Source organism: Temnothorax longispinosus, chromosome 5 (assembly GCF_030848805.1).
Source record: "Temnothorax longispinosus isolate EJ_2023e chromosome 5, Tlon_JGU_v1, whole genome shotgun sequence".
Classification (NCBI taxonomy): domain Eukaryota; kingdom Metazoa; phylum Arthropoda; class Insecta; order Hymenoptera; family Formicidae; genus Temnothorax; species Temnothorax longispinosus.
Window position 1 is genome coordinate 165,435 of NC_092362.1, and position 25,621 is coordinate 191,055.

Sequence of the window (25,621 nt, forward strand, 5' to 3'; positions counted from 1 at the left end):
TTCTTTTTACGCGAAACTACCAAAAGGTTTCAATGCGGTACCAAACATTGCCAATCAATCGCCAATCGATTAAAAAAAAAAATTACCACAGTTAAAGTGGGGGGGCTAAGAAAAGATCAAAAATTTGTTTTTTCAATTTTCTAAAGAAACGCGCAACCATGCACACACACCAAAAGTTTTTAATGCGGTACCAAACATTGCCACTCAATCGCCAATCGATTAAAAAAAAAAAAAACTACCACAGTCAAAGTGGGGGGGCTAAAAGAAGATCAAAAATTTGTTTTTGATTTCCTAGAAAAACGAGAAACTACCGAACGTTTTGAATACGGTACCAAATACTACCAATCAACCACCAAACGATTGGTAAAAAAAAATATATTAATAATCCACTTGGGGGGGCTAACTTTGTTGAGGTCCCCATTCGTAATTGCTAATTGCAACAAGGTTGCCGAAAGATCTCGCAGATGGCGCTCGCGGCCGACGCTATTTCTGTTTATATTTACATCGTTTACATCGATTTTGACACCTGCCGTTTATCTCGCTGGCAAACTGCAATTGCAAATGAAGTTGCACGGATTGCACGCGGGCGATTGTGAGCAATTATGCGGTGGAGATTTCACCCGCGTACGCGCGATTCGTAAATATGTGAGCAAATGATGGAAATGAGGTTTTTCCTTGGAAGATCTTTTCCCAAGATTTTCCCCGCTGTGCAAGCAAGTCTGTAAATAATGGCATTCTCGTTTCGAGCCGGCACCAATTGGTGCCACGATTTCCCGAAGCTTGCCCGGGAATCAGGATTTTACTTCAACATGCATGGGTCTAGGGTACGAGTTGACTGGAATCGCATAGGTACGTTGGATGTTGCTGCGCAAAATGTTGAGTTGATTATTGCAAATTACTGACAATTTGTAATTTTTTTTTCCTATTGTGCAGGTGCTATAGACATAGACAGAGTTATACGGGAGAGAGATTTCTCAACCATCGATCAGAATATCAATAATGTAATAGATTATGGCTTGGAGAGCGAGTACGACGTCAAGATCCTGGACCCCAACTTCGTTAAGTTGTTTAGACTTGCGCAGCTGTCAGTCGAGTATTTATTGTATTGCAAACAGTACCTGGATCACAGTGTAATAATACTGAAGGACGAGCTGCGGCAGAAGATAGAGCAGAACGTCAGTATGAAGAAAGAAATTGCCGCTCTGGAAGACACAGTAAAGAATATAAAGGAGAGATCAAGGGAGAAACGTAAATTGATTGAAACTAGCGTCGGTGAAATTTCTAATGGGGAAGTTTACAAGGTAGATTATTTTGACAGACTTATCTGTCGAAAATAACATGCATTCTATTAATAAATTGACTTCTGTTGGTTACAAATGAAAATTATAAATTGCAAAGTTGTAAATTATAAATTGAAATTATGAGATGATCATGGTACCTCTCGAGATTTAATTGCACAATTTCTTGCAGTGTCCACATTGCCCAAAAACATTTGTACGCGCTATATTTGTAAATGCTCACATAGCGCGCAAACATTCATACATATCAGACGTGGGTGTATCCACCTCTCCTGTGCACGATCATTATCGAGCAGAAACGGAAAAATTGCACAATGAGATAAAAACGTTGAAGGAAAGATTAAATCAAACAGAAAGAGTGATAAGAAACGAGTCTGACAAACTGCTGGATAACACAGGAAAGGATTATACAAGAAACATAAGTAAAAACGAATACGACATTGACAAGATGGATAGATTTCAAGAGCAAAGGAGATATCAAGAAGATATTGGAAGTTTGAAGAGCATGCTGTTTGACGAAATACGCGTAAGTTAATAATTAAATAATCTTATTTGCTTTGTGGTGCCTTTCTCACAATGATTTGGAACCTTTTTGCAGGCATTAAGAGAAAAGGATCACGTTGTAAATGAGAGTATCCTGGAGACAAATGTGAAAACTCTAATCAGTCAACAAGAAAAAGAGATTGAGAATTTGAGAAATCAACTTCTTGAAAGAGTAAGAAATCCAAGTCTTTATTATACGTTATTTTTGCCATTGCTATACTATATTAGATTATCTTCTCAGTTGACTCCAGGCATGGAAAATATGCAGGTAAAGTTACAAACGCAAGAGAATCATTGGAGAGCCAAAATAGAGGACATGGAAACCCAACATCGTCGCGATATCGAGAAATTGACCACAGAATTGAAAGCGACTCAGCAAGTAGCTGATCGTATAAAGTCTGAGTATGCATCTAAGGTGCACGACTTAGAGAAACAGTCTGTGGATCAATCCAATATGCTAGTGGAGCAAAGAAAGCAATTAAACAGCTTGTCACGTGAGATCAGTAATTCGCAAATACAAATCAATAATCACAAAACTAAGGAAAAGAACGCGGCAGAATTCCATAAATCTCCTTTGTTAACGGTAAAACACGATAGCAATTACAATGAAAGCAAAACTTATAAGAGTTTAAATAATACTGAAGACGCCGAGATGGTCATTCAAGATATTGGTAGTGATTCTAGTCAAGAATACAGTGACAAATTGATGTCAGTCGTGGCACAAACCGAATATATGCCTAGTAAAGATAATATTGTAAAAAGTAAGAGTAATAAGAAAGTCATTACTGACAGCAGGACTGTAGAACGTATGACTGCAAAGCCTAATCTGAAAAAATCGGACAGATCAGAAGTCGTAAAAAAAACGAAAAGTAATGCGAGGCATTATGATGCGTTGAATAATATAAATGAAATAAATGATTTAACGAATAAAAGTTTTATTACCAAAGAGAATTCTATTGATGTAAATAAAAAGTACATGGGTATTAGAGAGAAGAAAGAAACGTTACATACCAACAATATAAAAACCAGTAAAAGATCTGAATTCTTAGAAAGGCATAGCGTAAGTTCTGTGACGGAATCTGGATCTTTGTCGTCGATGTCAGAGACGGGAACCGATAGTGAGAGTGTTACAACAGACGATGATTTAGTAAAAAAGCATGAAATGCCTACATTCAAATCTCTCAATGCCAAGAAAATATCGATACAGGAAGATGCGCAAAGTATATTCGATAATCGGCTGAGAGAATTAGGTATCGATCCAGAATGGCAAGGAATACCTGCGGGAACGTATAAACAAAAAATGGAGATTATAAGGCATCAACAAAATATTAATGCAAAGAAAATCGTCCGATACAATCAAATCAGACAAAAAATACTCGAAGATGTTCTTCAAACGATATCGACAAATCGTAAGGAATCAAGATATCCCACGCTTACGAAAAATTCTTCATTGGATAAGCTAGTCACACACGTTAAATCGAAGGCTTGGAAAGCATTCAGCAAAGACAGTGGTAATCATATATTTTCTATATTAAATCTCTAGTATATATCATATACAGTTAATATACAATATTGTTTTTCAGGCGAATATACATCTGTCCAGAAAACGGAAAACACGACACCGTTGAAATTACGTCTAAAGCAAAAAATTGAACTCCTTCCTAAAAAATATAAAGACGACGAGGTGTATGAAAATACACGCGAATCGCCATTGAAAAAAAGTGGAGCGGATAGTTACTCCAGTCCAAAAGTGACACCGACATATCCGAAATCGATTCGAAGTATCTCCTCCGCGAGCTCCATTGACTCTCGAGAAGACATAAAACAGATTTCACCTACAAAGATAACTGTATCGGATACTAACGTGCGTAAAGTGGGTTCTCCGATCAGCAGGAAACAGGCGGTAGCGCCGAAATTTTCCGAAAACAATGACTCGGATAGTACGATTATGCAGCAAGACGATTTAGTTTTTTCTCCGAAGAATAAAAGTGTTTTAAAACCAACGAGCGGTTCGGTCGGTAGTTTGATAAAGAAAAAAGTCTTGTTCGATTTAGATGAGAAGAAAAATGATGACACGATGATACCGGAAAGTAATCAAAGAAAGAATCAAATAAATAGCAATGACTGGGGTGTCTCAAGGTACTAAAGATTTTATTGTAATTTCCTTATATTATTGTTTATATCTGTAATGTAAAAATATGTAATTAATTCGTATTATTTTTATTAAGCTTCTCTGAGAGGGGAGAATACGCGTTGCAGAAAGAGAAGTCTATGAGCACAGGCAACATTGTTTTAAAAACTTCGCAAAGCGATAAGATCGCGGAAATATCAAAGAAGATACAGGAACAGGTAAGATCATATACCAGTATTTATATACCAGTGTGCAATTAGCATGTCGTTGAAACAACATTGTCATAAACTATTTTTCAGTTGAGTATAGCAAGGAAGAAGGAGCCACCTGTAGGATCAGTCGAAACGATCTTCCGATTCAATACGAGTTCGCAAGATCTTACAAATTATAATGCGAGGAATCAGCTGTTAAACTCGTCCAGTCTCGTGAACTCGATCTTGGACAGTTCTATGCAGAATCTTACAAGTCCAAAGATGAAAGGCAACGTATTTCCGCAGCCTGCTCCGCGAACTCTGAAGGATAAAGATCTTGCTACTGCTCAACGTAAAAGTGAAATTAAGTATTCTGATTTAGATTCAGATATAGATGAAATATTACAGATGGAATAAGCAGTATTATATCAGGCACTGTATGTACAATGTAACTTTAAATTATTAATTCAATTTATGCATCTTCCGCTCTATATTGCTGACATCGTAAGTCGAATAGGTTTAATACATTATTTATTATAGTTTTTGCATAACTAGCGATGTACATACATACATGTTTAGGAACGGATAAGTTTATTTAATATATATTGATGCACAAACTGGATTTTCAGTATGATACGCACGCATGTATACCAGAAGGAGTCTTGTATATATCTGATGTGTAACTTGAAATATACACGTTATACAAATTGTTTCTGAAATATTTCGCCAAATTTTACTTTTATGAGTGCTGATAAAAAATTGCTATGTATACATATTCAGATTGTATGCTGTTTATATTTGCTTTGTTAACGTTAATCACGATCATTATTTTGAGAAGGACAATCGATTTCCTGCAATTTTAATAGTCTTCTGCGTTGGAGTTTAGATATTGATAAATTTCTGTAAGAAAAAAATTACTTTGAAATAAGCAAACTTAAAACTTTGCACGAATTTCATTATATACTCACTCTCTGATTTCATCAACAATATTTTCAAGCACGATGGGAATTACCGTGTGCCTAAAATGCTGTATTTCTGATAAAAAGATTGACTTCCTATAAGGCAAACTCGTATATGACTCATGAATGAAATCAATTAATGAGTCAAAAGCTTTTGTATAATTATCCATAAGCAACTGCAACACAAAGTAACAATTTACAGTATCATATTAGATGTAATTAAGACTGATACAGGAACAATGTGTTACCACTAAAATAAAAAAGCCAGGATGACTTTCGTGATAATCCAAATACAATTTCCTGCTTTTTATTACAAGTTCGACATAGGTATTTTTTAATGCGTCTGCTTTTTCTTCATGCGTTAGTCTTTCTTCATGCTACATATGAAAATTATATTTATACAGAACAAGAGAATAACAATAACAGAACGTTGACGGAATTTGTCCTACTGTGATATTTATTTTTTTTTAATCGAGCAGCTTTTATTACGTTATTTTTCCGTATATTCATGCGCAATGAAGATACTCAAAAGTATCGTTTTATGTTCCACATATATGTACATATTATATCGATCAAAATAATAGAAGAAATTTATAGAATAAGATTAATAGTTTTTTTTTCCCGAAAGAGAACGTTTAAAGCATATACATTTTCCGTTGCTTCTTCGGAAGACGTCGATTCGCTGAGATCATCGTCATCGAAATGGTTAGACATGTTCGTCACCAACGTAGTTCGACGCAGCAACATCTTCGACTTGCGCTCTTCACGTTTCGTCTCTTCATCGTCAACAATAATATTCGATTCTTCATCCAATAACACCTACATACCGATACTGAGACATTTAAATGCACGATATTCAAATTCCATTTAAAGTTATGCTTAGTACTTTTAATTCTCCTGTCGTTCTCCTTTTTTCTTCAGACGAAAATCGATCAAACGATTTTCCATTTCTCGCTTCTGTCAACGTAATACGTTTCTTTTCCAGCGACACTACCTCGCTCCTTCGTAGTACGACCTTCGGTAGCATCGTTTTGCTTTGCAATATAATGTCAGTTGTTGTCGACCCGTTTCCTTGCGGTCTCACGGAGATGCAGTAAATTGGAAATTCTAGACGGCACATTATCTGACGATACATGCAAACTTAGCAGAATTTGACGGTACATCCCGCATTGTAGAAGATTAAGTTCGAACCTCATCCAGAATTTCTTCGATAAAACTTAATATACAACTAGCGGTCTCCGTTTCTTCCTCCCGATGCTTGCCTATTTTAACAGCCAACAAATTTTCCACACTGTCTTTAATCCACGTGTAAACGTCAAATTTTTCTCGTATCCAGTCCCTGTGGAGATCGACACTATGCGTGAACATCAAGATCGCCTTCACATTCGGATATCGTTTAGAAATTTCCGTAACTGCGTACAGATTCATTTGAGTGAGCCCAATTTTGCGTTCAGATATTAATGGACTGATCTGATTTACATCTGCAAAAAGAATTATAGTTTACGAACGATAGTTACACAACGATATTAATTAATATAAGCAATATCACACTAACGGAATCCGTAACTGTCACCCAAGAGGTCCAGGATTACCAAAAACTCGCCACGCCGCGCCATATCGTTAAACTCTTCTCTGTTTACAGGAATATGAGCTTTACGTTCGTCATCGTTTTCGCATATCTCTTTCGTGGTATGCCAACGGCAGTATTTTATCTACAAGATTGCATTCTACTGTTTTCTCGAGACTGATTTCTAAGAAGGGACATTGCAGGATTTGCAAAGATTACTTTGTCGGGAATTGTTTGAGCCACATGCAAGGCCAATGCCATTTTCTTCAGCGCCGATGGTCCTGTGAGTATCATCAGAGGAGGGCTGATTTCGTCGTACGGTTGAACGTGAGCGTCCACTTTGCTGATGTTTAACTGCTCCAGTAACGTTAATTTTGCTACTTTACGGGCAGCTATTAAATCCAATGGCGAGGCAAACAGCATCGTTGATGTCACCTGGAAAATATTCTCATTTACAATAGTTGTACATTGCATAACATTAAATTGTATATATTATGCATACAATTCGTCGTATGTCAAATAAAGTTAAAAACTAAGTTTTTGGCAGAACAGGAGCAGTATAATTTTCTTTTTTCGTTTAGAGGAAAATTTCTCAATTCTCCTTTTAAGGAAATCCGGTTTTCTAACTTTATTTAATACAAAGCTGGAAAGAGACAAATCTTTTGCACCAATCTTACGTAATTAAATGTAATTAAAATTGTTTAATATACCTTTTCTTCCGGAAACACCTCGACGCCGTCAATAAATTTAACGCTTGGTATGGAAGATATCAATACATTTCGATAATTGGGCCACTTCGTGCAGGTGTTACCCCTAAAATCGACCTCGAATATCGAGCCCTTCAAGTTGAATACCTCCAACAGGTCGGTGATTCTATTGAACTTTAGATCTACGAAGCGTAAACTGTATGCGTCCTAAAAAAATCATGTAATTAAAACGAGAATTATGAATACTTTCGTATGCGACAATCCGCTTGCGACGATCACCTTGAAGAAGCCCAAAGTCGACAATCTATTGTGTCCCAGGAGAATTGTTCGCAGATTCAACAACGTATTTATGCCATGGCCGGGCGTAGAGGATCTGAAAGACGTTATGCAGTTGCCTTCTAAATTTAATTCTCGTATATTCAGACCGTCCAAGTTTTCGATACATTCGATGAGATTGTAGGACAAGTTTAAGTACCGTAGATGTCTGAAAGAAACTGTACAGATTACAAATACAGGCGTCGTGCATCAGAGCACAATATTATGCATTTACTTCAAATTTTCCAGGCCAGAGATGTTCTCCAGATTGTTGTGAGACAAATTTAATCTGACGATGCTCCAACAGTTTCTCAAGTCGCCGATGTCCGTCATATGATTGTAAGATAAATTTACGTAAGTGAGGTACCAAGGAGGCACAAAGTTCGATACACGTTCAATTTGATTGTGCGACGCGTTTAAATACATTAAACATCGGAGGCTGCTCAGAGGCGACAAACATGATATGTTATTACCGGCGACGTTAATATATTGCAAGTGCCGATGATGTCGCAGCATGACAATGTCCGTGAGACCCTGAAAAGCAAAGAGCAGCAGTAAATAAACGTGACGCTCGAATCTCAGCAAATTCAATCTGTCGCAATTAATATTCTGCTCGAATTTACTGGCAAACAACTAACATACTGTGAACACTTTTGCTCGCGAGGGGCAAAAGTAAGCAGAAATACAAATTAATCTAAAGTGTGAAATTTCCGACAGTACCCTATTTTTCAGGATACATTTGCTGAGAATATAGAGACCGTTTTCGGGCGATCTCGTCAGGAAAGATGATCCGATGCCTATCAATCTATCGGACAGAAAGCCAGAGCTCTCCTTATCGTCCAACGACACCTCATCCAGCCTTATCTGAACCACGGGCGATTTGCTGTCCTCCCATAAATCCAGATCCAAGGCGTATCCTCCCCAGTCGCTATCGATAATTTGTTGCTTTTGCTCCTGAAGAGGGGAGGGCTTCCATCCGGAGCAAATCTGAGACAAAACAACAATTTAAGACAATTTAATCAAGAAAGAGAGATAGATAGGTCTTTTTAGTCATCAAGCAATCTGAAGATCTCTGAGTTAAAGTTTGATTGAGAAAAGAAGAAGCGTACCCCTGCAGCAGAAATAGCTGGCGTTAATTGAGACCTTTCCACAGAATTGTCCTTCGATCTTTCATATGGAACACGTTTAGCATCCGGAGTGTTTTCAAGCATCTCTTTACCAGCTGTTGTTCCTGCCATTTCTTTAAAACTCACTGTATACTTTTTGATCACATAATATATTGATATCTGAATAGAGAACCGAAGATAGTTAACATTGCAGTCAACGAGGTCTTGGATTATTTAGAACAGATTGAGTAATAATTCTTAATACATAAAGGGCGATCGAATCTCAAGTCTAGTCTAGATTCTGATTAGAGGACCTCTAAAAAAAGGATTAACTTTAATCTATATTGGTAGAAACAGACATTAGAAAATGAGTGAAAAATGAAGAATGAAAAAGAAGAATGTAGATCAATTTTAATCTCGATTTAAGAATATTAGACTATTTTATTTTTTTTAATTAGTTCTAAGAATTAGGAAAAGATAAAATATAAGTTAAACTAAAATTAAAGTATTGACATTGGTAGAAATGGATGTTAGAACCAAAGATAAAAAATAGGTTTTTTAACCTAGCGTTGAAAAATGGAAAGTGCCGCGTTTTTTTTTTATGATGTCACAGGTCGCAGCATGTCGCTCTCGAAGTGCTCCCGATTGGCTGTGCGCCGCGCATGCTCGATTACATCGCGATGTCGGAGCGACGCCCGATTCGTCGTACGACAAACGCGTCGGACGTGTCGATTGGCTGTCGCGAGAGTTTCCTATCGAACGACCAATCGGCGCGCTCGTCGGCTCCGCTCGTCTCCCTCTCGACATCACGTGATCACGGTGGCTCCGCGGCTCCACTCCGGTTAGTCCGGTTCCGGTTCACCGCGGTTCAGTTCACCAAGTTCTTCAGTTCTTGGCCACCTCTCTCGTTCGTCGTGTCGCGTTTCTTCTCTCCACGTTCGTATCGCGTTGTCGATTGCTCCGCGAACGGTGTTCGAGTTCGCGCAACAGGCAGGAAGAACCCGGTTGGACGAATATATCGCGCGTCGCGTCGTGAATTACGCGCGAGATCTTGGCACAAGAGAAATCTCGAAGGAACGACGTAAGAGAAAGCGAGAAAGAGAGAAAGATAGATAGAGAAGGAAAGAGAGCGAGAGCACTGATCCAAAAAGCAAAAATGTCAGAGATTGACGCGAAAGTGAACATGTCGCTCGGTAAGTCGCCAGAGTCCCGACGGTCTAACGGTTTCGCCAGGAGCCCCGGGTGAGCCCGCGGTTCGCACGTCGATCGACCACGTCGTGTCCACCCTGCCCCGCGTCGGGCGAGACGGGATCGACAAGATGGCGTCGGTGTGGGCTATATGCGTGATGCCCGGCGTGCTTGCGTATACGTGCGTAGAGTACCTGCATTTATTTTTCGCTTTTACGTAACGGAGGACGTCGTTTTCACGTCGTGGTCGTCATGTCCCCCCTTCCCCTGGTCTCTTCTCGATGAAGGGCAACATCGGGAAACGGGATAACCTTCCCTGCGTGCCGATCGATCGATAAGGCTCGTTCGTTAAGGCGGGATCGCGAGGGAGGAAACGTTCTTGAACGTTCTTCAAGAGAGAGCGAGAAATAGGCGAGGAAGGGGAGTCCACGAGGTTTCGTTCTCACACATTTGTTTCTCGTATCGCTTGGTCGGTCATTCGATGATCGCAAATTGCTGTTTCAGCCAGCAGCAGGTGGAAGGAAGGGAGAAACGAATAGAACCACGTGGAAGCGGTGCGGGAACCTTTTCAGCTTGAAAGATTCTACGATCACGGTTACTCGTAATTTATTTGGCCATCGGAAAGAGGAGTGTCTAGGAGCAGATTGATTGGGAATCAAAGTAGCGAGGATGGTTCGAGCTGGCAAATTCTTATGCAAGGGAACGTTGAGGCGACGTTTGCCTCAAATAATCGTACTCCGCGATTGCAGTTGTTTGCCTCGGGAAGAAATCGGTGTCCAGAAGACATATCAACATCTGAGAAACGTGATCGGAATACCAGAATTTGTGTCGGAATGTTATATGGAACGTCGTTTTGTATTTGCCTCGAATAATGTTTCTGCGATCGTAATTGCTTGCCCTGGGAAGAAACTGGAAACATAGGTACATCGACATCCGAGGAAACGCGAGCGAAACATCGGGAAACGACCCGAGAGTTCATGCCAGGATATACGGGACATTGTTTTATATTTGCCTCGAATAAATGTATTTCGCGATCGGAGACCATTGCTTGCCTCGGGAAGAAAATGTCCAAGAAGCATAAGTTCAATATCCAGGAAACGCTCCAAGAATTCATGCCAGGATATTGTACAATTCGCCGTTTTATTCGTCTCATAAGTAATTATATTTCGCGATGGTAATTGCTTGCCTCGGGTGTTTAGGGAACACGAGCACACGTCGACATGCAGGAGACGCGATTATAATAACGGGGAAGCTGTTCCAGAATCTTATGTGAGGAATCGTGTCACGTCCGCCTTAAATGATTGTATCTTACAGTCGCAATTGTTTACAATCTTTTGCCTTGTTTCAAGAAGAGGGGAACGTCTGCGATGTACTTTGCAACAGGAAACTCGGTCGAAATACCGAGAAGGCAAATCAAGAACACTCGCCAGAAATCTCTCGCGCCTGGGATCGTTCTGCGTACGGATCAACCCGCGATAAAACGTTACATCGGCTGCATCTACACTGTCACCTCCCCTAACAATATTTCTTGGTCGTATAAATGAACATGAAGTTGCTCGTTGTAATTATTAATGCGTATCACGCACGTACGACTGATTTCCCTTTGATTGAAAATAACGTCTGCATCGTCACGTTGGAATGCGATTTTCGAACGTCTTGAAAATCGCGATCTTCTCGGCTTGCAATGCTTGGATCTTCGCGATAACGCGAAATGGCCTACGGCGATCCAGTTACGGAAGAGAAATCGGAGCGAAATTTGCAGCGACGAGATCGTGAATCACGCTGCTGCCGATACAGATTACGCAATACGTGTTACGGAGATTCACGATCCATTGTTATATGTATCGCTAATTTTCCCGATAGATTCCCATTAGAAATCATCATCCCGATAGAGAAAAGAGATCGTTGGAGCATCAATAACGTCTCGAACAGCTTCGTTTCGGTGCAGTCTCGCTTCGGTGCATTTTGCGAACGGAGAAGATGGGCGAACGGCTGAGAATTTCGGAAGACTGTGCCAAGCGTCGTGTGACTCATCCCTCACGAAAAATCACGCTCTCTCTTCATGCGTGGGACAAGCGCAGGGCTTGCGTAATCCTATATTTTTATCCGTTGCATCGCGAACAACTCTTACTCGCCGAGCGGATGCCAAGTATGGGAAACGGGACTCGCTCGTGATGTGCATGCTGGGCGCAACGTTATCTCTACCGCAAAAACTCGTGTGACAGCATTCAGCGAAACGATAAATAACTTAATTTCGTCTTTGTTTCGCTCCTATCGTCCCTATCGCTACGGTGAACGTGAGAGAAATGCAGAAATGCTGCCTTCGATTTGCAGAACCAGACGCAAATTAAACCGCACCTCCTCGATCTGTGGGACGCTACTTTAAATCGAATTACAATCTATTGACAATGCATTTTTATAATATTCGCTGGCAATCCGAAAATGCAGGTACTCTAGTAGGCAAGCTTTAATAATGTTCCGATGAGATTTCATCGCGATCAGTCGTTTTTTGATGTTGGCAAGCAATCCCAGGGCAGGGATATATTTGCGTTACTTATTTGTATCGATCAACATGGCAATTGTTTATACGGGCTCCTTGAAAGTCTTCGAAATGTAAGAGGTAACGATCGAATGGAAGGCCTTGTCACGAGAACTACGAGAAGAATCACTGACTGGTTCATGAGAAATCAGCTCATAAGAAAGTCACGTAAATGTAACGAAAGGAAGAGGACAGAGTAAAGAGACAATTCACAAGATGTGTAATGTAAAAATTTCTGGGAAGCAGCGTCGCATTAATGGAGGAAACATGAACTCAGCCGGCGTCTTTTCTTTAATTGCATACCATTTTGAAGTGATCCATAAAGCAGCGAATGACAATAAACAGAGACACAAATTAACGGGCATTAAAAATAAAAAAATGCAATACAAAATATATATTGCATGTATTAAATTTTTTAAATATACTTCGAAAGCAGATTACTATTATTTAATTTTGTTTTTTAGTTAATAAGCTTGTGTAGCTGCATTTTGTTTCTTACTAAATTATTGAGTTTTTATGTTTAGAAAAATCGGCACATTTTATAAATTTTTTCTTATGATATCTATGAATTAGCATTCTTGATACTTAACTCATGATAAATAACTTAAGTTGTGATTTTATATAAAATTAAAAGGGTAATAATTTCAGAAATAATTATCTGTTAATTTAATGATCAGATCTTTTTAACATTTAATTCTGGCATAACGATTCGAAAAAAATATGCCACGATATAAGGATATATCCGCATGGATTGCATTCCACGTGGTGTTTTACAAGAATATCTTTGCATGCAAAGATCTTCGAGATTACGAATACAATATTTCTTCTCAGCAATTTCCTCGGCGGGATACATGCCGAAATGATCTCTATCCTAAACGATAAATATTTACTTGAGAAATATTACTCCATGCTGAAATCATGTCTGTGCCGAGATCTAGCCTTGAGTGTCTCGATTTAAAAGTTTCACAAAGATTAGATCCCACCACATCCGTACGTCTGCCGTGCCGTACGCTCATTAAATGACGCCCGTTTTCTTCCTTTTAAGATGAGATCATAAAGATGGAGAAAAAGAAAAAGATTGCGGCGATCAACGGAAAGATCGGCGGCGCCAAGCGCAATCGCGGTGCTGTTCGTGGTCGAGGTGGATTTAGAGGACGAGGTGCGAGAATCAAGCGCAATGTCGGGCCCATTCTGAAGAATCAACAGCAACAGAATTGGCAGCGCAATGCGAATACCGCGAGTAACGCGCGCGGTGGTTTCGCTCGGAATCGCTTTAAGAGGAATGGCCATCTCGCGAGGTCGCGCAGCAACTTGAGCCTGAATCAGAAGGCGAACAATGTGAGAGGAGGCGCGTTCAATGTGCGCCGTGGCAACAGAGGCAACAGATTCGGTCTTACTCGTAGCCGGAGCCGCACGAACCTGACGTTCAATCAGGGCGGCTTCTTCACTAACAACAAGAGCCCGCTGAAGCGAACGAGCAGTTTGCCCAATTTGCGAGATCCGAATTCTGTCCACAATCGTCTGGGGTATCAGAGCCCCGCTCAGATTGCCTATCGAAATCGCGTGAAACGAGCGAAGCAGCTGCTGTTACAGAGACAGAATCAGCGATTAAACTTACAGAATCAATTTAGAGTGAGTTGAATATTTTAATATGTACATGACGAATGTTCTTCAGGGTGAAAGTAACTTGCAAAGTACTGATGCGTGTATAATTGTTGCAGATGGCACAGACCGGCCAGAAGATCGGTTTACATCCAATGCAGCCGAGAACTTTGGGAAGACAACAGATACTAACGTCGCAACGTCGCTTTACTACCGGCGGACTACGATCGGATCAGATCGCTCGTGCACAGAGACGGGCGCAATACGAACAGAAATTGATGCGAATGAAGTAGATGATACTTTCTTATATTTGTCGCGTCAAATTAATTTGTTAAACTGGCTACTTATAAGATTCTAAATTGTAGAAAAATATAAATCTTTCATAGCTTTGTATACAAATTTAGTATCTCAAATTTAGTATTTTCGTATTTTTATATTTTTGATGGCTTTAAATTTATTGATAGCTTTATTGATGCAAAAAAACAGGAACAAATTTTTTCTTCGTGAGGGATGGGATGTTTAAAATGTAATATGTTGCAGCTCCGCCCGGATGACCCCTACTCCGAACGTCAATTTCATGTGCACATTGGGAAGCGAATACATGCCTACCACTACCCGTCAGCGACCACTCACCCTCGCTCAGAGTCGACAACCCGCGACCATTAGTAGTCCGCGACAATTGCCCAGAGGACGATCGCCGTACAGGCAAAGCGCACAGGGTTTAAATATGGTATGTACATTTTTCGCTCGAAACCTTTCCCCAAAGTATATCTTCGTTTCTCCCTTCTGGCTTTTATTTTTAAATATTCGAGAATATTCGAGAAATAGATCTTTCCCTCGAATGTGTGATGATTGACGTTTTTATTGAAATTACAGGTTGGGCGAGCACCGTTATTTGGCCGGCAGCGCTCGAGATCAAGATCGCGATCACGCTCGCGTACGCATAACACAACTACATCCGATTCCAGCGGAGACGTCGACGATCGTAATTTCAGCGAAGTTATGTATAGCCTGTCAGGGAATCTCGGCGTTACGGGGCGAACTCTTAACGAACGATTTAGCTTTTAAGTAGCAGCGTCGCAAATTCGACTTAAATATCGAACACTACTGATCTATTCATAATTTACCCGTAACGCTAGAAATAAAAAGTAATTTTTGTTTTAACAATGTAGACAAAATCTTATTGTTTTCCCTTTTATTAAGTACACCAGTGTTATTAACATCAAATTACTCTACAATGCGTTAATTAACACAATGTCTCCACAAGTATACAAATACTTTTTCGTTTGCCCTAATTGCAAAATTACAATTGAGTTTACCTAAAATATCGCTTCTTCACATTTGCAGCGTTAATATATGTACAAATTACTTTTAGAGAATATCACGATAGACAGTAATCACACTTTCATCCGGAATATATGATAGTATGCGTGGATAAAATAAAGAGTGATTCTTATGCCTGTTACACGATTAAAGGCAGAAATCTCATTTTTTCATCTACGTGCAATAACTTTGTATAAAATCTTCAGTATTTTTTCGTTAATACATGTAGGCGAAGAAAGTTATTTAAATACATCTAGCAATTTCGAGGATGATTTGTTGAAATTTTGATATTTAGTATGATTTAGTATGAAAGAAGATTTGCATAATTACATATTTATGTATAAGATAAAGCCCGTACTTTTCAATTGTACTTTTTTTTTGCTTTGAGAAATATACAAATCTTGGCGATTAGTTATCCTTCTTAAATTGATATTGACTTTAGGTTATCTTCAAAATATAAGCGCGAGATATTTGGATATAAAGAAAAGTAATTTGTGATTTACATATTATATGTATATATAATCGCATTTTTTTTCATTTTTAGTAAAATTCGTGATTTAGATTTACAATTTGCGAGATTGTACAACAATATGATAAAATACATGAATGGGAAGTAGGAGTAAATGAATTTTTGCGTTGTCTTTTGATTCAATTGTATAAGAGTACGTCTATTTAACAAATAGATGTATGTTTGCGTCGAGGTAGATTTTATTGAATTACTGTTAAAGTGTGAGTTTAAATTGTAGCGTAATATCATGTTTCATATAAACTATTTCAATTAACAAGCATCGCGAGCTGTTTTTTCAAACGCATGTTTCACCCAACTTTTGAAATAAATTTTATATTACGTTTGTATTATGCATATTTCTGACTGATGCATTAGTTTTACATCGCCAACTTATTTTCATTGTGTTATTCATCCCGACGAAAGTGCGCATATTTTTAATCATATCATAGGTTCATAATCGTAAGCTTTATAAAAGCAATTTCTTCAAGAAGTGATAACACGCACTGAATATGACGCAGTTATAGAAATCTATTCGAAAAACGTGGATGATATTTTTAACGCAAGCATATATCATAGTATCGAATGAAGTGTCGTCCGATAATGAATCGTGGTGGCACTTATCATCATTTACAATAAAAAAGAAGTAAGCATAAATATGCGCTTACCGCCTACTCGGCTCAGTGTCAGTCGCGATGACGGATGTGCACGGAGTGTCCGCGTGAGTGTCTCGTAAGTGAATTGAGATTCATATAAAGAAACTGTCAATCAAAATTGTAAATGAAAAATGTCCAATTTATTTATATTTATTTATAACTACAGGAAGCGTGGATATTGCGGTGACAATGCGCATGCATGTATAGCAGTATACATTATACATAGTATATATTCAAACTGAGTTATTGTCATCATGTCGTTCATGATATCATCCTTGGTGGGGACATGTGCGCGAAGAATAAACAGACAGGTAATAATAATATTGTATCTTAAGACAAGTTGCTTTAGTGTTGAATGTAGGATTAAATTGCTTGCACGTAAAATCGCGCATCTGCATACGGATATTCTTTACGTAAGACCACTTTGTTTACCGCAGCTGTTGACGCACAAGGCTCCGGTTGTCAAACAACTGGTGAGAAACTTAGAGGTACACGAGCACATCGCGTACGGCTTGTTGAAAAAAGCCGGCATTCCTACTCCGCCTTTCTGGGTGGCGAAGACGCCTGATGAAGCGGTCACTCTGGCCAAGAGTCTGAAGACAAAGGATCTCGTGCTGAAGGCGCAAGTTCTGGCTGGGGGTAGAGCGAAGGGACAGTTTAAGGGTAGCAATGTTAGCGGCGTCGAAATGTGCGACACGTGGGTACATGACGGAATACATAATTCATAGTAGATAGAGAGAGAGAAGCAAAAGATGACGATCTCTTCTGTTGCAGCATTGAACAGGTGAAGGAATTGGCGGATAGCATGATCGGCAAGGTCCTTGTGACCAAACAGACGGGTGCGGCTGGAAAGATATGCAATTCGGTGATGGTAACGGCGCGTATGTTTCCACGTAAGGAGTATTACATGGCAGTGATGTTGGAACGTACCTTCGACGTGAGTATTATGACTTTATAAATTGCCCCTGTGACTTCCGTTAGGAGCAGCTTGATTTAAATTCGCTGTCGTTTTACGTTTCATAAGGGGCCCGTGATGATCGTTTCCAAGCAAGGCGGGGTGAACATCGAGGACGTCGCCGCGGCGAATCCGGAAGCCGTAGCATACATGCCGATCGACGTGAGGAAAGGTTTAACATCCGCGCAGGCGAACAGCATTGCCGATAAACTGGGACTCATGGGGAACGGCAAGGAGATCGCGTCGCTTGTCGCCTCCAGTCTCTACGAATTGTTCGTCGAGAAGGACGCGCTGCTGCTCGAGATCAATCCATTTGCGGAAGACATCTGTGGCGAATGTACGCTGACAACGAATGAGATAAGATACGAGAAACAATAAGAGCGCATGGTAATGCGTTTCGATAATAGAACTGAATAGCGCGTTATATTTGCGTCTTGTTGCCGCAGATTACGCTCTGGATTGCAAATGTAAGTTCGACGACAGTGCCGATTTCCGGCAGAAGGAGCTGTTTGCGCTGAAGGACACGACCCAGATGGACCCGAAGGAGGTCGAGGCGGAGAAGTACAACTTGAATTACATAGCTCTCGACGGGAACATCGGTTGTATGGTGAACGGGGCCGGGCTAGCGATGGCCACCATGGACATTATCAAGCTGTACGGTGGGGCGCCGGCAAATTTCTTGGACGTCGGCGGCACCGCTACAACCGAAACGGTCACGGAAGGCTTCAAGATACTATCCTCGGATCCGAATGTAATTATTAATATAAAAATCGGCTGAATTAAAACGACGAAGGATTGATATGTCAATGGTATTCCAGGTGGAAGCTATTTTGGTGAATATTTTCGGTGGCATAATGAGATGCGATATAATCGCCCAAGGAATCATAGACGCTACTAAACAACTAGATCTGAAGGTGCCCATAATCGCACGATTACAGGTAATTACTCTTTTAAGTTACATTAGCCTTGTATCATTTTGTTTTCTTCTTTTTAGTAAGCAGCGTGTTTCTTTGCAGGGTACGAATGTAGCGAAAGCTAAACAATTGATACTAGACGCCAAGTTGAAGGTAATTTCCGTGGACGATTTCGCTCGAGCGGCTGAGACGTCTGTCAAGTTAGCATCGATGATGAATATCGCCAAGACTTCGGATTTAGATATCACTTTTAGTTCTAAATCGTCGAAGAGGAAGGATTATGAGAAAGTAAAAAACTGAAGGAAGACAGCCTCTGTAGAAGAGTTTAATAATGTATTTTGTACTTGTATGTACGTCCACGAAATATATCTTTTTATACATGTTACAACACGCAAAAGATGCGTATGTTATTGATTTTTCTATTACACACGACGACAAGATGATGAAGATTCATAACTTTTAAGAATATTACGATAATTTAACCTTTAAATGCCACACCTCTCAAGAATCTCGTAAATGACACATGGGGTCTAAAAGACCCCAGCATGAAAAATGTCTCCTTACTCATTGATTTTTTGATATTTAGTTATGAAAATTATTTTCAATGTTGTTCAAGGCTTAGAAAAGAGAATAAAATGCTTATATTGTTAAAATTTTAATTTCAACATAGTATAAAAAATTAAGTAAACTGAGTACTGCTAAGTGTACAAACGGGTAGGTCACGCACTCAACTATCATCAATATGGGAGCATGAGCTCCATTTTTGGGGGGAACATTTGAAAATATATCGATGTAAAGGGTCTGGGGTCCGCTGGACCCCGGGTGGCATTTAAGGGTTAATAAAATACGAGAATCAGTAATTATTCCTGGCTTCCTTCCTCGCGAGATGTAAGTAATTTGTTCAATCAGCAGGATCGCAAAGTTTTGAACTATATAATTGTCTCTAATCTAATCTTTGTTTCCACATGTCAACGAACGATTAAGATTCTATTCACGTTAACAAAATATGTATTAATGAGTTAATCACTGATTAAGTGAATCAGCGATTAGTTCAACCGGCAAAATCGCTTGAAGCAGTTTCTAACTATACAATTAATTGTTTCTAATTTAATCTTTCTTTCCGTATGTCAACAAAAGATTAAGAATTCTATCCAGATTAATAAAATAATAAGATATTATTTCAAGTTCGTCCTTTGCAGCTGCGCTGTCATACTTTACTGAAAATAAAACTGGTACATAATTACTTAAACATTAGCCAGAAGAGAGAAAACGAAAACTACAAAAAGTTTAGCTGGGAGGAGTAAATCAGTTCCCGATTAAGTTATTCGGAGTTCAATCATCAGTCTTTCTTCCCGATGACTCGACCGACGGGCGACGCACCGTCAGTCACAGTCACGCACTCGACATTCGACTCCGCGAGGCTGCGTGAGTTTCGCGTGCGGCATGCGGCTCCTCTCTGCTCTGCGTCATACTTTTGCGCGTGGGAAACGTCAAGCGCGATCGGGTGGGGGCCACGAGGGACCGAAGCTCGCGCCTGGCAGTCCACGGCCGTCGCTCGGGCAAAAATGGCTACCATGTTGTCGCGGGCGGTCTCACTCGCGGAGAATCTCGGCCGACTGAGCGGCCCCAAGGTACGTCAAGCCGACGAGTTTTTCCGCGTGCACGTTAATCGCGCTGATTCGACACGTTCAAACAAACACGCGCGATATGTATCCCGAGATTGCTATACGGATCGGCTGAGACTGCTGAGAGGAGTAAAGAGAAAGAAAGAGAGAGAGAGGGAGAGAGACGGAGCGAAGGTCGCCGATCGCCATGTTGGACAGCTGTAGTCTGCTAAATCGAGCGCCAGGGTCGCGAGCGGTTCGAAAGCGGAGGATCTCCGTCTCGGGGATTTTCCCTCCGGAGAATCGACGTGACAGTTACGCAACCGACCGGGGTACCGCCTCTCGGGCCTCGCGTCGGCGTCGTCATCTCGACGTTCCCGCGTCCGCCCCCGCGTTTCAATAGAATTACCGGCATTACCGCGCCCGCTCGCGCGAAGGGGGACACTTCGACACTTGTCAATAAGCGGTCGGTACCGGTCGACGATGACGATCGCGCAACGCGCTCCCTCCGACAATTTTGTTCCCGTCGAACGAGGCGAATGAGATCGATCGCTTTCTCTCCTCTTCTCGCCGGAATGCAAACTTTATTTTCAGCACAACCTTGAAGGCGCCCCGAGCCCCGACGCACGTGCTCCGGTTGTCAAAGTCAGTGACGCGCGATCGGAGCCTTCGATTAAAGAGCCGATTGTACGTTTTTAAAAACCCGACGTGACGGAATCGCCCGAGCTTCGTCTCGTTGTTCTGTACGGATTCCCTGATCGGCAAATTCTTTCGCAAATCATGAATTAAAATTCCGTAGGAAACAGGATTTACTTGAGCTTGAGCGTTTAATAGATTTCTCTATTTTTGTTCATCTATATTACGGTACATTTAATATACCCCGTCAAATAAATTACCTAAAATTGGTGGAGTATTAATTAATTTCATCTTCAGCTTTGGTTCCAGGCCTGTCGTTTTAAGACCGAGTATTGATCGATCGGCACGCGATTCGAAAACATAAAGACAAAATTAATGATAAGATAAGTCAAACGCTTGAGCCAAGAAAAACTGAAGAAAGGTAAACGGCCGATAACGAGCATAAATAGGTGTTGGTTAAAGAAAAAGTGCAAATTTATTCACAATAATGTGATAAAATGCATTGTATGTTTTGACTTGCTAAGTCTTCTTCAGCAGCTGTGATGTAATATAATATGAGAATTAAAATAAAGACTACATGATAGAATAAATAAAAAAGATAGTATAATAGTAAAATATAAGATAGTATAATAGAATATAAAAGAAGATTAGTAGTAGAAGCTAAATAATAGTTGATTAAACATATAATAAACAAAACTTTATTTATTTATTATTAAGCAGAAGCTCCCGCTGGATGATTGAAAAAGTCAATATTTATTTATCCCGTGTTATATACATATCTATAATAATCAGTAATACTGTTCAACAACAAAAAAAGTGCGTGAAAATGAAGGTGATTGTTTTCCATAATTTTTTGGGCCTCAAAAATGTCATTCTTTGTTGAACAGTATAATAAATAGCTTTTAACGCAATTAATAGCGAGCGATATTAATTAATATTTTGCGGACAGCTGTCTGTTGAAAACTTAACTTCAAAATTATGTTTAAACGTTTAAACCTATTTGCGTTTGAAAAATCAGGACTAAAAGTGATAATGGAATGTACCGCTCTGTTACACAATTCACTTTATTGTGTGTCATTGCCAAAACGCAAGTAAAAGCTACATGTGAGACGAGCGTATGCATATGTTCATCGCCGTTCGACCTTCGAGCATAGATCTATATTTAACCGTTATATGATTTATAGTGACAAACCAATTTGCATATACTTTAACCTACTCATGTTATCTTGTCTTTTTAACGCCAATACGTCGCGTGAGCAACTTTTATCTTTCATTATCCCTGATCAATGTACACAACGTAGACTTTGGCACGCACTTTTATGAATGTAATGACGCTAGTAGAGCTGGGAGTGCCTGATTATAATGTAAACAAATGCGAGAGTTATCACTGAAACCCGTTACGTCACGTCCCTTTTTCAGATATTCACGTGCAAGACCAGCTTGATGAAGCAACCAGTCAGGAATCTGAACGTACACGAACACATTAGCTACAGTTTGCTGAATGAGGCCGGTGTGCCGACACCTAAATTCGGCGTCGCCAAAACACCCGACGAGGCAGCTAAGCTCGCCGCCGACCTGAAGACAAAGGATATCGTTCTGAAGGCCCAGGTCCTCGCCGGCGGCAGAGGAAAGGGACACTTTAAGGGGACGAGCGTCAGCGGGGTGAAGATGTGTGAAACGTAATTACAGCCATTTCGATAAGAATTACATGCAACACGACATATTCGAGATGCGTCGTGAAATGTTGCTTATCACCGTTGCTTGTAGTCCAGAGGAGGCCAAGTCGTTGGCGAGCCAGATGCTTGGCAAATTGCTGATCACGAAACAGACTGGCGAGGGCGGCAGGATATGCAACGCCGTGATGGTCACGCAGCGCATGTTTCCCCGTAAAGAGTACTACCTTGCCGTCATGATGGAAAGAGCCTTTGGTGTAAGTTGACGAAATGCGTGAGCCGTTTGAGACGATATTGCGTGTTAAAAGAGAGATATATTTCTAACGGATGCTTTCCACTTTCAGGGTCCCGTCATAATAGCTTCCAGCCAAGGTGGGGTAAACATCGAGGAAGTCGCGGCTACGAATCCCAGTGCCATCATGTACGAACCTATCGACATCAATAAGGGAATTACAAAGGAACAGGCGGAACGCATAGTAGCGAAGCTCGGCCTGGATAACGTGAAGGATTACATTTCCAATATGATTATAAATCTTTACCAAATGTTTCTCAAGAAGGACGCTCTTCTCTTGGAAGTGAATCCTCTCGCCGAAGATATCAATGGAAATTGTAAGTTTGTCTTTTTATCTCTTTTTACAACATTTTGTAAATACTCGGTTTGCGTAAACTTCCTACGTAATTTTTTTTACAGATTTCGCTCTGGATTGCAAGTGCCGGTTTGACGACAACGCCGAGTTCAGGCAAAAGGAGCTCTTTAGTCTAAGAGATTGGACTCAGGAGGATTCTAAGGAAGTCGAAGCCGCGAAATTCGACTTGAATTACATCGCGCTCGACGGTAACATAGGTTGCATGGTGAACGGAGCTGGTTTAGCCATGGCCACCATGGACATCATAAAGTTGCATGGTGGTGAACCAGCTAATTTCCTCGACGTTGGCGGTGGTGCGTCGGCTTCGGCGGTGAAAGAGGCATTTAAAATTATCACTTCTGATCCACGAGTGAGTGCACGAAATCACGATTGGTCCTTGTGTGATTTAACTGAATTTTTACACGTATATTCTTTTTTCCTATCAGGTTCACGCTCTTTTAGTTAATATCTTTGGCGGCATCATGAGGTGTGACGTTATAGCGGAGGGTATTATCGCCGCGACTAAGGAATTAGATTTAAAAATTCCCGTCGTCGTAAGATTGCAGGTACAGTAACCGATGCGCTTTGTTTTGCAAATAATTATAATTATGACCGATTGTACGAAGACATATTTTTTTTGTCCTTTCTAGGGTACTAACGTGGACGAAGCTAAGGCTCTGATCGCAAATGCGGGTTTAAAAATTGTACCAATCGACGATCTCGACGAGGCCGCCCGTGTCGCGGTAAAATTGTCGACCATCGTTAAATTAGCTCAATCCGAAAATCTCAGCGTGAACTTCGAGATACCTGCAATTTCATAGATAGCGAAAAAGAAAATTATAATCGGTAATGTATTAAGAATATTTCTGCCGAGAATGTGTACTCAATCGTTAAAGGATTTCAGAAACGTCTGAAAGTAATAATTACAGTAATAACTTCGTAATGTATGCATAACGTATTCTCGTCAAAGAGTAACATTTCAATAGATGTTTGACTCTTTGTGTAACTTTACGGACAGAGAAAGAGAAAGAGAGTAAAAGGTAGAATACAGTTTTGAACAAATCTGTTTTACTAAGTAATACGATTGGTGGATATATGGATAAAATATGAAAGACGGACGAGCTATTAACGTATTGTTATATATATTTGCGGTAATTTTTGCTCTCGAACATTTGTAATACACAGAACTGCAAGATTATTCACGGAGACGTAATTTATTGCTTGTTCTACCGCAGGGCTCTGTGAGATCCAGTATTAAGAGATTAAGTTATATATTATAATATACCTATATCCAAGCGACCGCTGCGCACGGACATGTGTTCTGGAGAGTGTTCAAAGCCTCCGATAGGGTGCTGTTAAAGACATTAAAATGTAGACATTATCAGTTGTTTCAGACGTCGATATATCAGCTTATAATGCGGTATTAAATTCATGATTTATTATTGTACCGATGCTTCGTAAGTAAACGTACAAATTTATGCGATATTACATAAAATTGTAGTTTTAATATTAGTGTTTTGTCGCTACAAAACTACAACTTTTTTCCCATAACTACGACGCGCATGGATAATCGTGCAGCTTTAAGTGAAAATCGAATATTACCACATCGTACATATTCTATGTCAGGATAATAATAATAAAATTAACAGTGGATTACTGAGTTAACCGTCCAGATTTCGACGGTCATGCGTCTGTAAAACCGTCGATCTTTAACAGTACCTTGTCAATGTCAAAGATAACGAAGCTCATATCCGTTTTTTTAAGACGGAACCTTTCGCAACAGACATTGATGCGGAAAACCGTCGTAAGTAAAAGGCCTGTTCCATGTAACATATGCATGTAGCGATTATATATGTATACATAAATTATTTTGGATAATTTTAGTTTCTGTAAATATGAAATAGCCCTGGTTTCCGACTGCGAGAGGAAAGGACGAAACATGTGATTTACAAAATTCTGTATTCGCTAAATAGACAAATTAAACGATTTGGAATCTCCTCGCACGTGTATCTTGTGAGAAACGAGATCAGCATGGCATCAGCATGGACTGCAGTTTAATTTCGTACTCCCGTTCGGCAATTAATTAATTGAGCAGGACCTTGAGGCAAAATTTTTAAATATATAATTCGTTGCCTCTAATCTTTTTCTCATGTGTTAAAAAATTGATAATTCTATCCACGTTAGTGAAATAGAGGTATTACTTTACTCGGTAAATTAATCGCTAAATTAAATTGTAAATTGAATTTTTCAACTTCGACATTAGATTGGTAGCGATCTGAAACGTATAATTACTTTTTATAAAATAATGCGCTTTCTCTGAAGGTACCTCGATTCTTAAAATTATATATCCATGACATAATTGGGATGAACAACGAGTAAAGGATCTCTTCTTCTTCGTCTCCTCTATCTTTGCTTTTCAAGCTAGTCGTTGTTAAAGGTATTATAATTTGATCCTAAAAATAAAATTGTGAAATGTACTATTATAAAATGCAAATGTGCCGACTATAAAATATATGAAGATGTTAATACATACATGATACGTCAATCTATCGATAATCTTCTCAATAAAGTTTTTCCGGTCTA

The 25,621-nt window shown here is 39.9% G+C and overlaps 4 protein-coding genes across 8 annotated transcripts; 3 read left to right on the forward strand and 1 right to left on the reverse strand.

Annotated features, from left to right (window-relative positions):
* The first annotated feature begins 33 nt into the window (after positions 1-33).
* On the forward strand, positions 34-4,870 carry Dzip1 (DAZ interacting zinc finger protein 1). The gene is made up of 8 exons (XM_071779285.1): positions 34-849; positions 934-1,301; positions 1,471-1,824; positions 1,897-2,013; positions 2,083-3,352; positions 3,425-3,980; positions 4,070-4,190; positions 4,272-4,870. Exons 1-8 carry the CDS (start codon positions 729-731, stop codon positions 4,578-4,580), a joined length of 3,216 nt encoding a protein of 1,071 aa, XP_071635386.1. The 5' UTR covers positions 34-728; the 3' UTR covers positions 4,581-4,870.
* LOC139812803 (uncharacterized) lies at positions 4,678-8,997 on the reverse strand. Its single transcript, XM_071777892.1, has 13 exons — positions 8,821-8,997; positions 8,432-8,698; positions 7,947-8,245; positions 7,676-7,880; positions 7,400-7,603; positions 6,909-7,124; positions 6,678-6,834; positions 6,314-6,603; positions 6,009-6,260; positions 5,771-5,941; positions 5,371-5,499; positions 5,132-5,298; positions 4,678-5,063 (listed from the first exon to the last, which is right to left on the reverse strand). Exons 1-13 carry the CDS (start codon positions 8,947-8,949, stop codon positions 4,976-4,978), a joined length of 2,574 nt encoding a protein of 857 aa, XP_071633993.1. The 5' UTR covers positions 8,950-8,997; the 3' UTR covers positions 4,678-4,975.
* Positions 8,998-9,670: 673 nt separating this feature from the next.
* LOC139813667 (uncharacterized) lies at positions 9,671-16,097 on the forward strand. 5 transcript variants are annotated; one of them, XM_071779287.1, is made up of 5 exons: positions 9,671-12,625; positions 13,590-14,176; positions 14,266-14,435; positions 14,687-14,876; positions 15,023-16,097. In XM_071779287.1, exons 1-5 carry the CDS (start codon positions 12,487-12,489, stop codon positions 15,212-15,214), a joined length of 1,278 nt encoding a protein of 425 aa, XP_071635388.1. In that variant the 5' UTR covers positions 9,671-12,486; the 3' UTR covers positions 15,215-16,097. The 5 variants fall into 5 exon arrangements, with proteins under 5 accessions (XP_071635388.1, XP_071635389.1, XP_071635392.1 ...); XM_071779288.1 differs by having other exon boundaries at positions 9,673-10,010; XM_071779291.1 differs by having other exon boundaries at positions 9,674-9,898.
* A 299-nt stretch (positions 16,098-16,396) lies between these two features.
* Positions 16,397-25,570, forward strand: Scsbetaa (Succinyl-coenzyme A synthetase beta subunit, ADP-forming). Its single transcript, XM_071777904.1, has 15 exons — positions 16,397-16,706; positions 16,797-16,941; positions 17,068-17,327; positions 17,405-17,567; positions 17,655-17,922; positions 18,032-18,336; positions 18,404-18,523; positions 18,602-18,796; positions 19,804-20,130; positions 22,159-22,418; positions 22,507-22,669; positions 22,757-23,021; positions 23,104-23,408; positions 23,485-23,604; positions 23,689-25,570. The coding sequence occupies exons 2-15, from the start codon at positions 16,885-16,887 to the stop codon at positions 23,857-23,859; spliced, it is 2,979 nt and encodes a 992-aa protein (XP_071634005.1). The 5' UTR covers positions 16,397-16,706; positions 16,797-16,884; the 3' UTR covers positions 23,860-25,570.
* Positions 25,571-25,621: the final 51 nt, after the last annotated feature.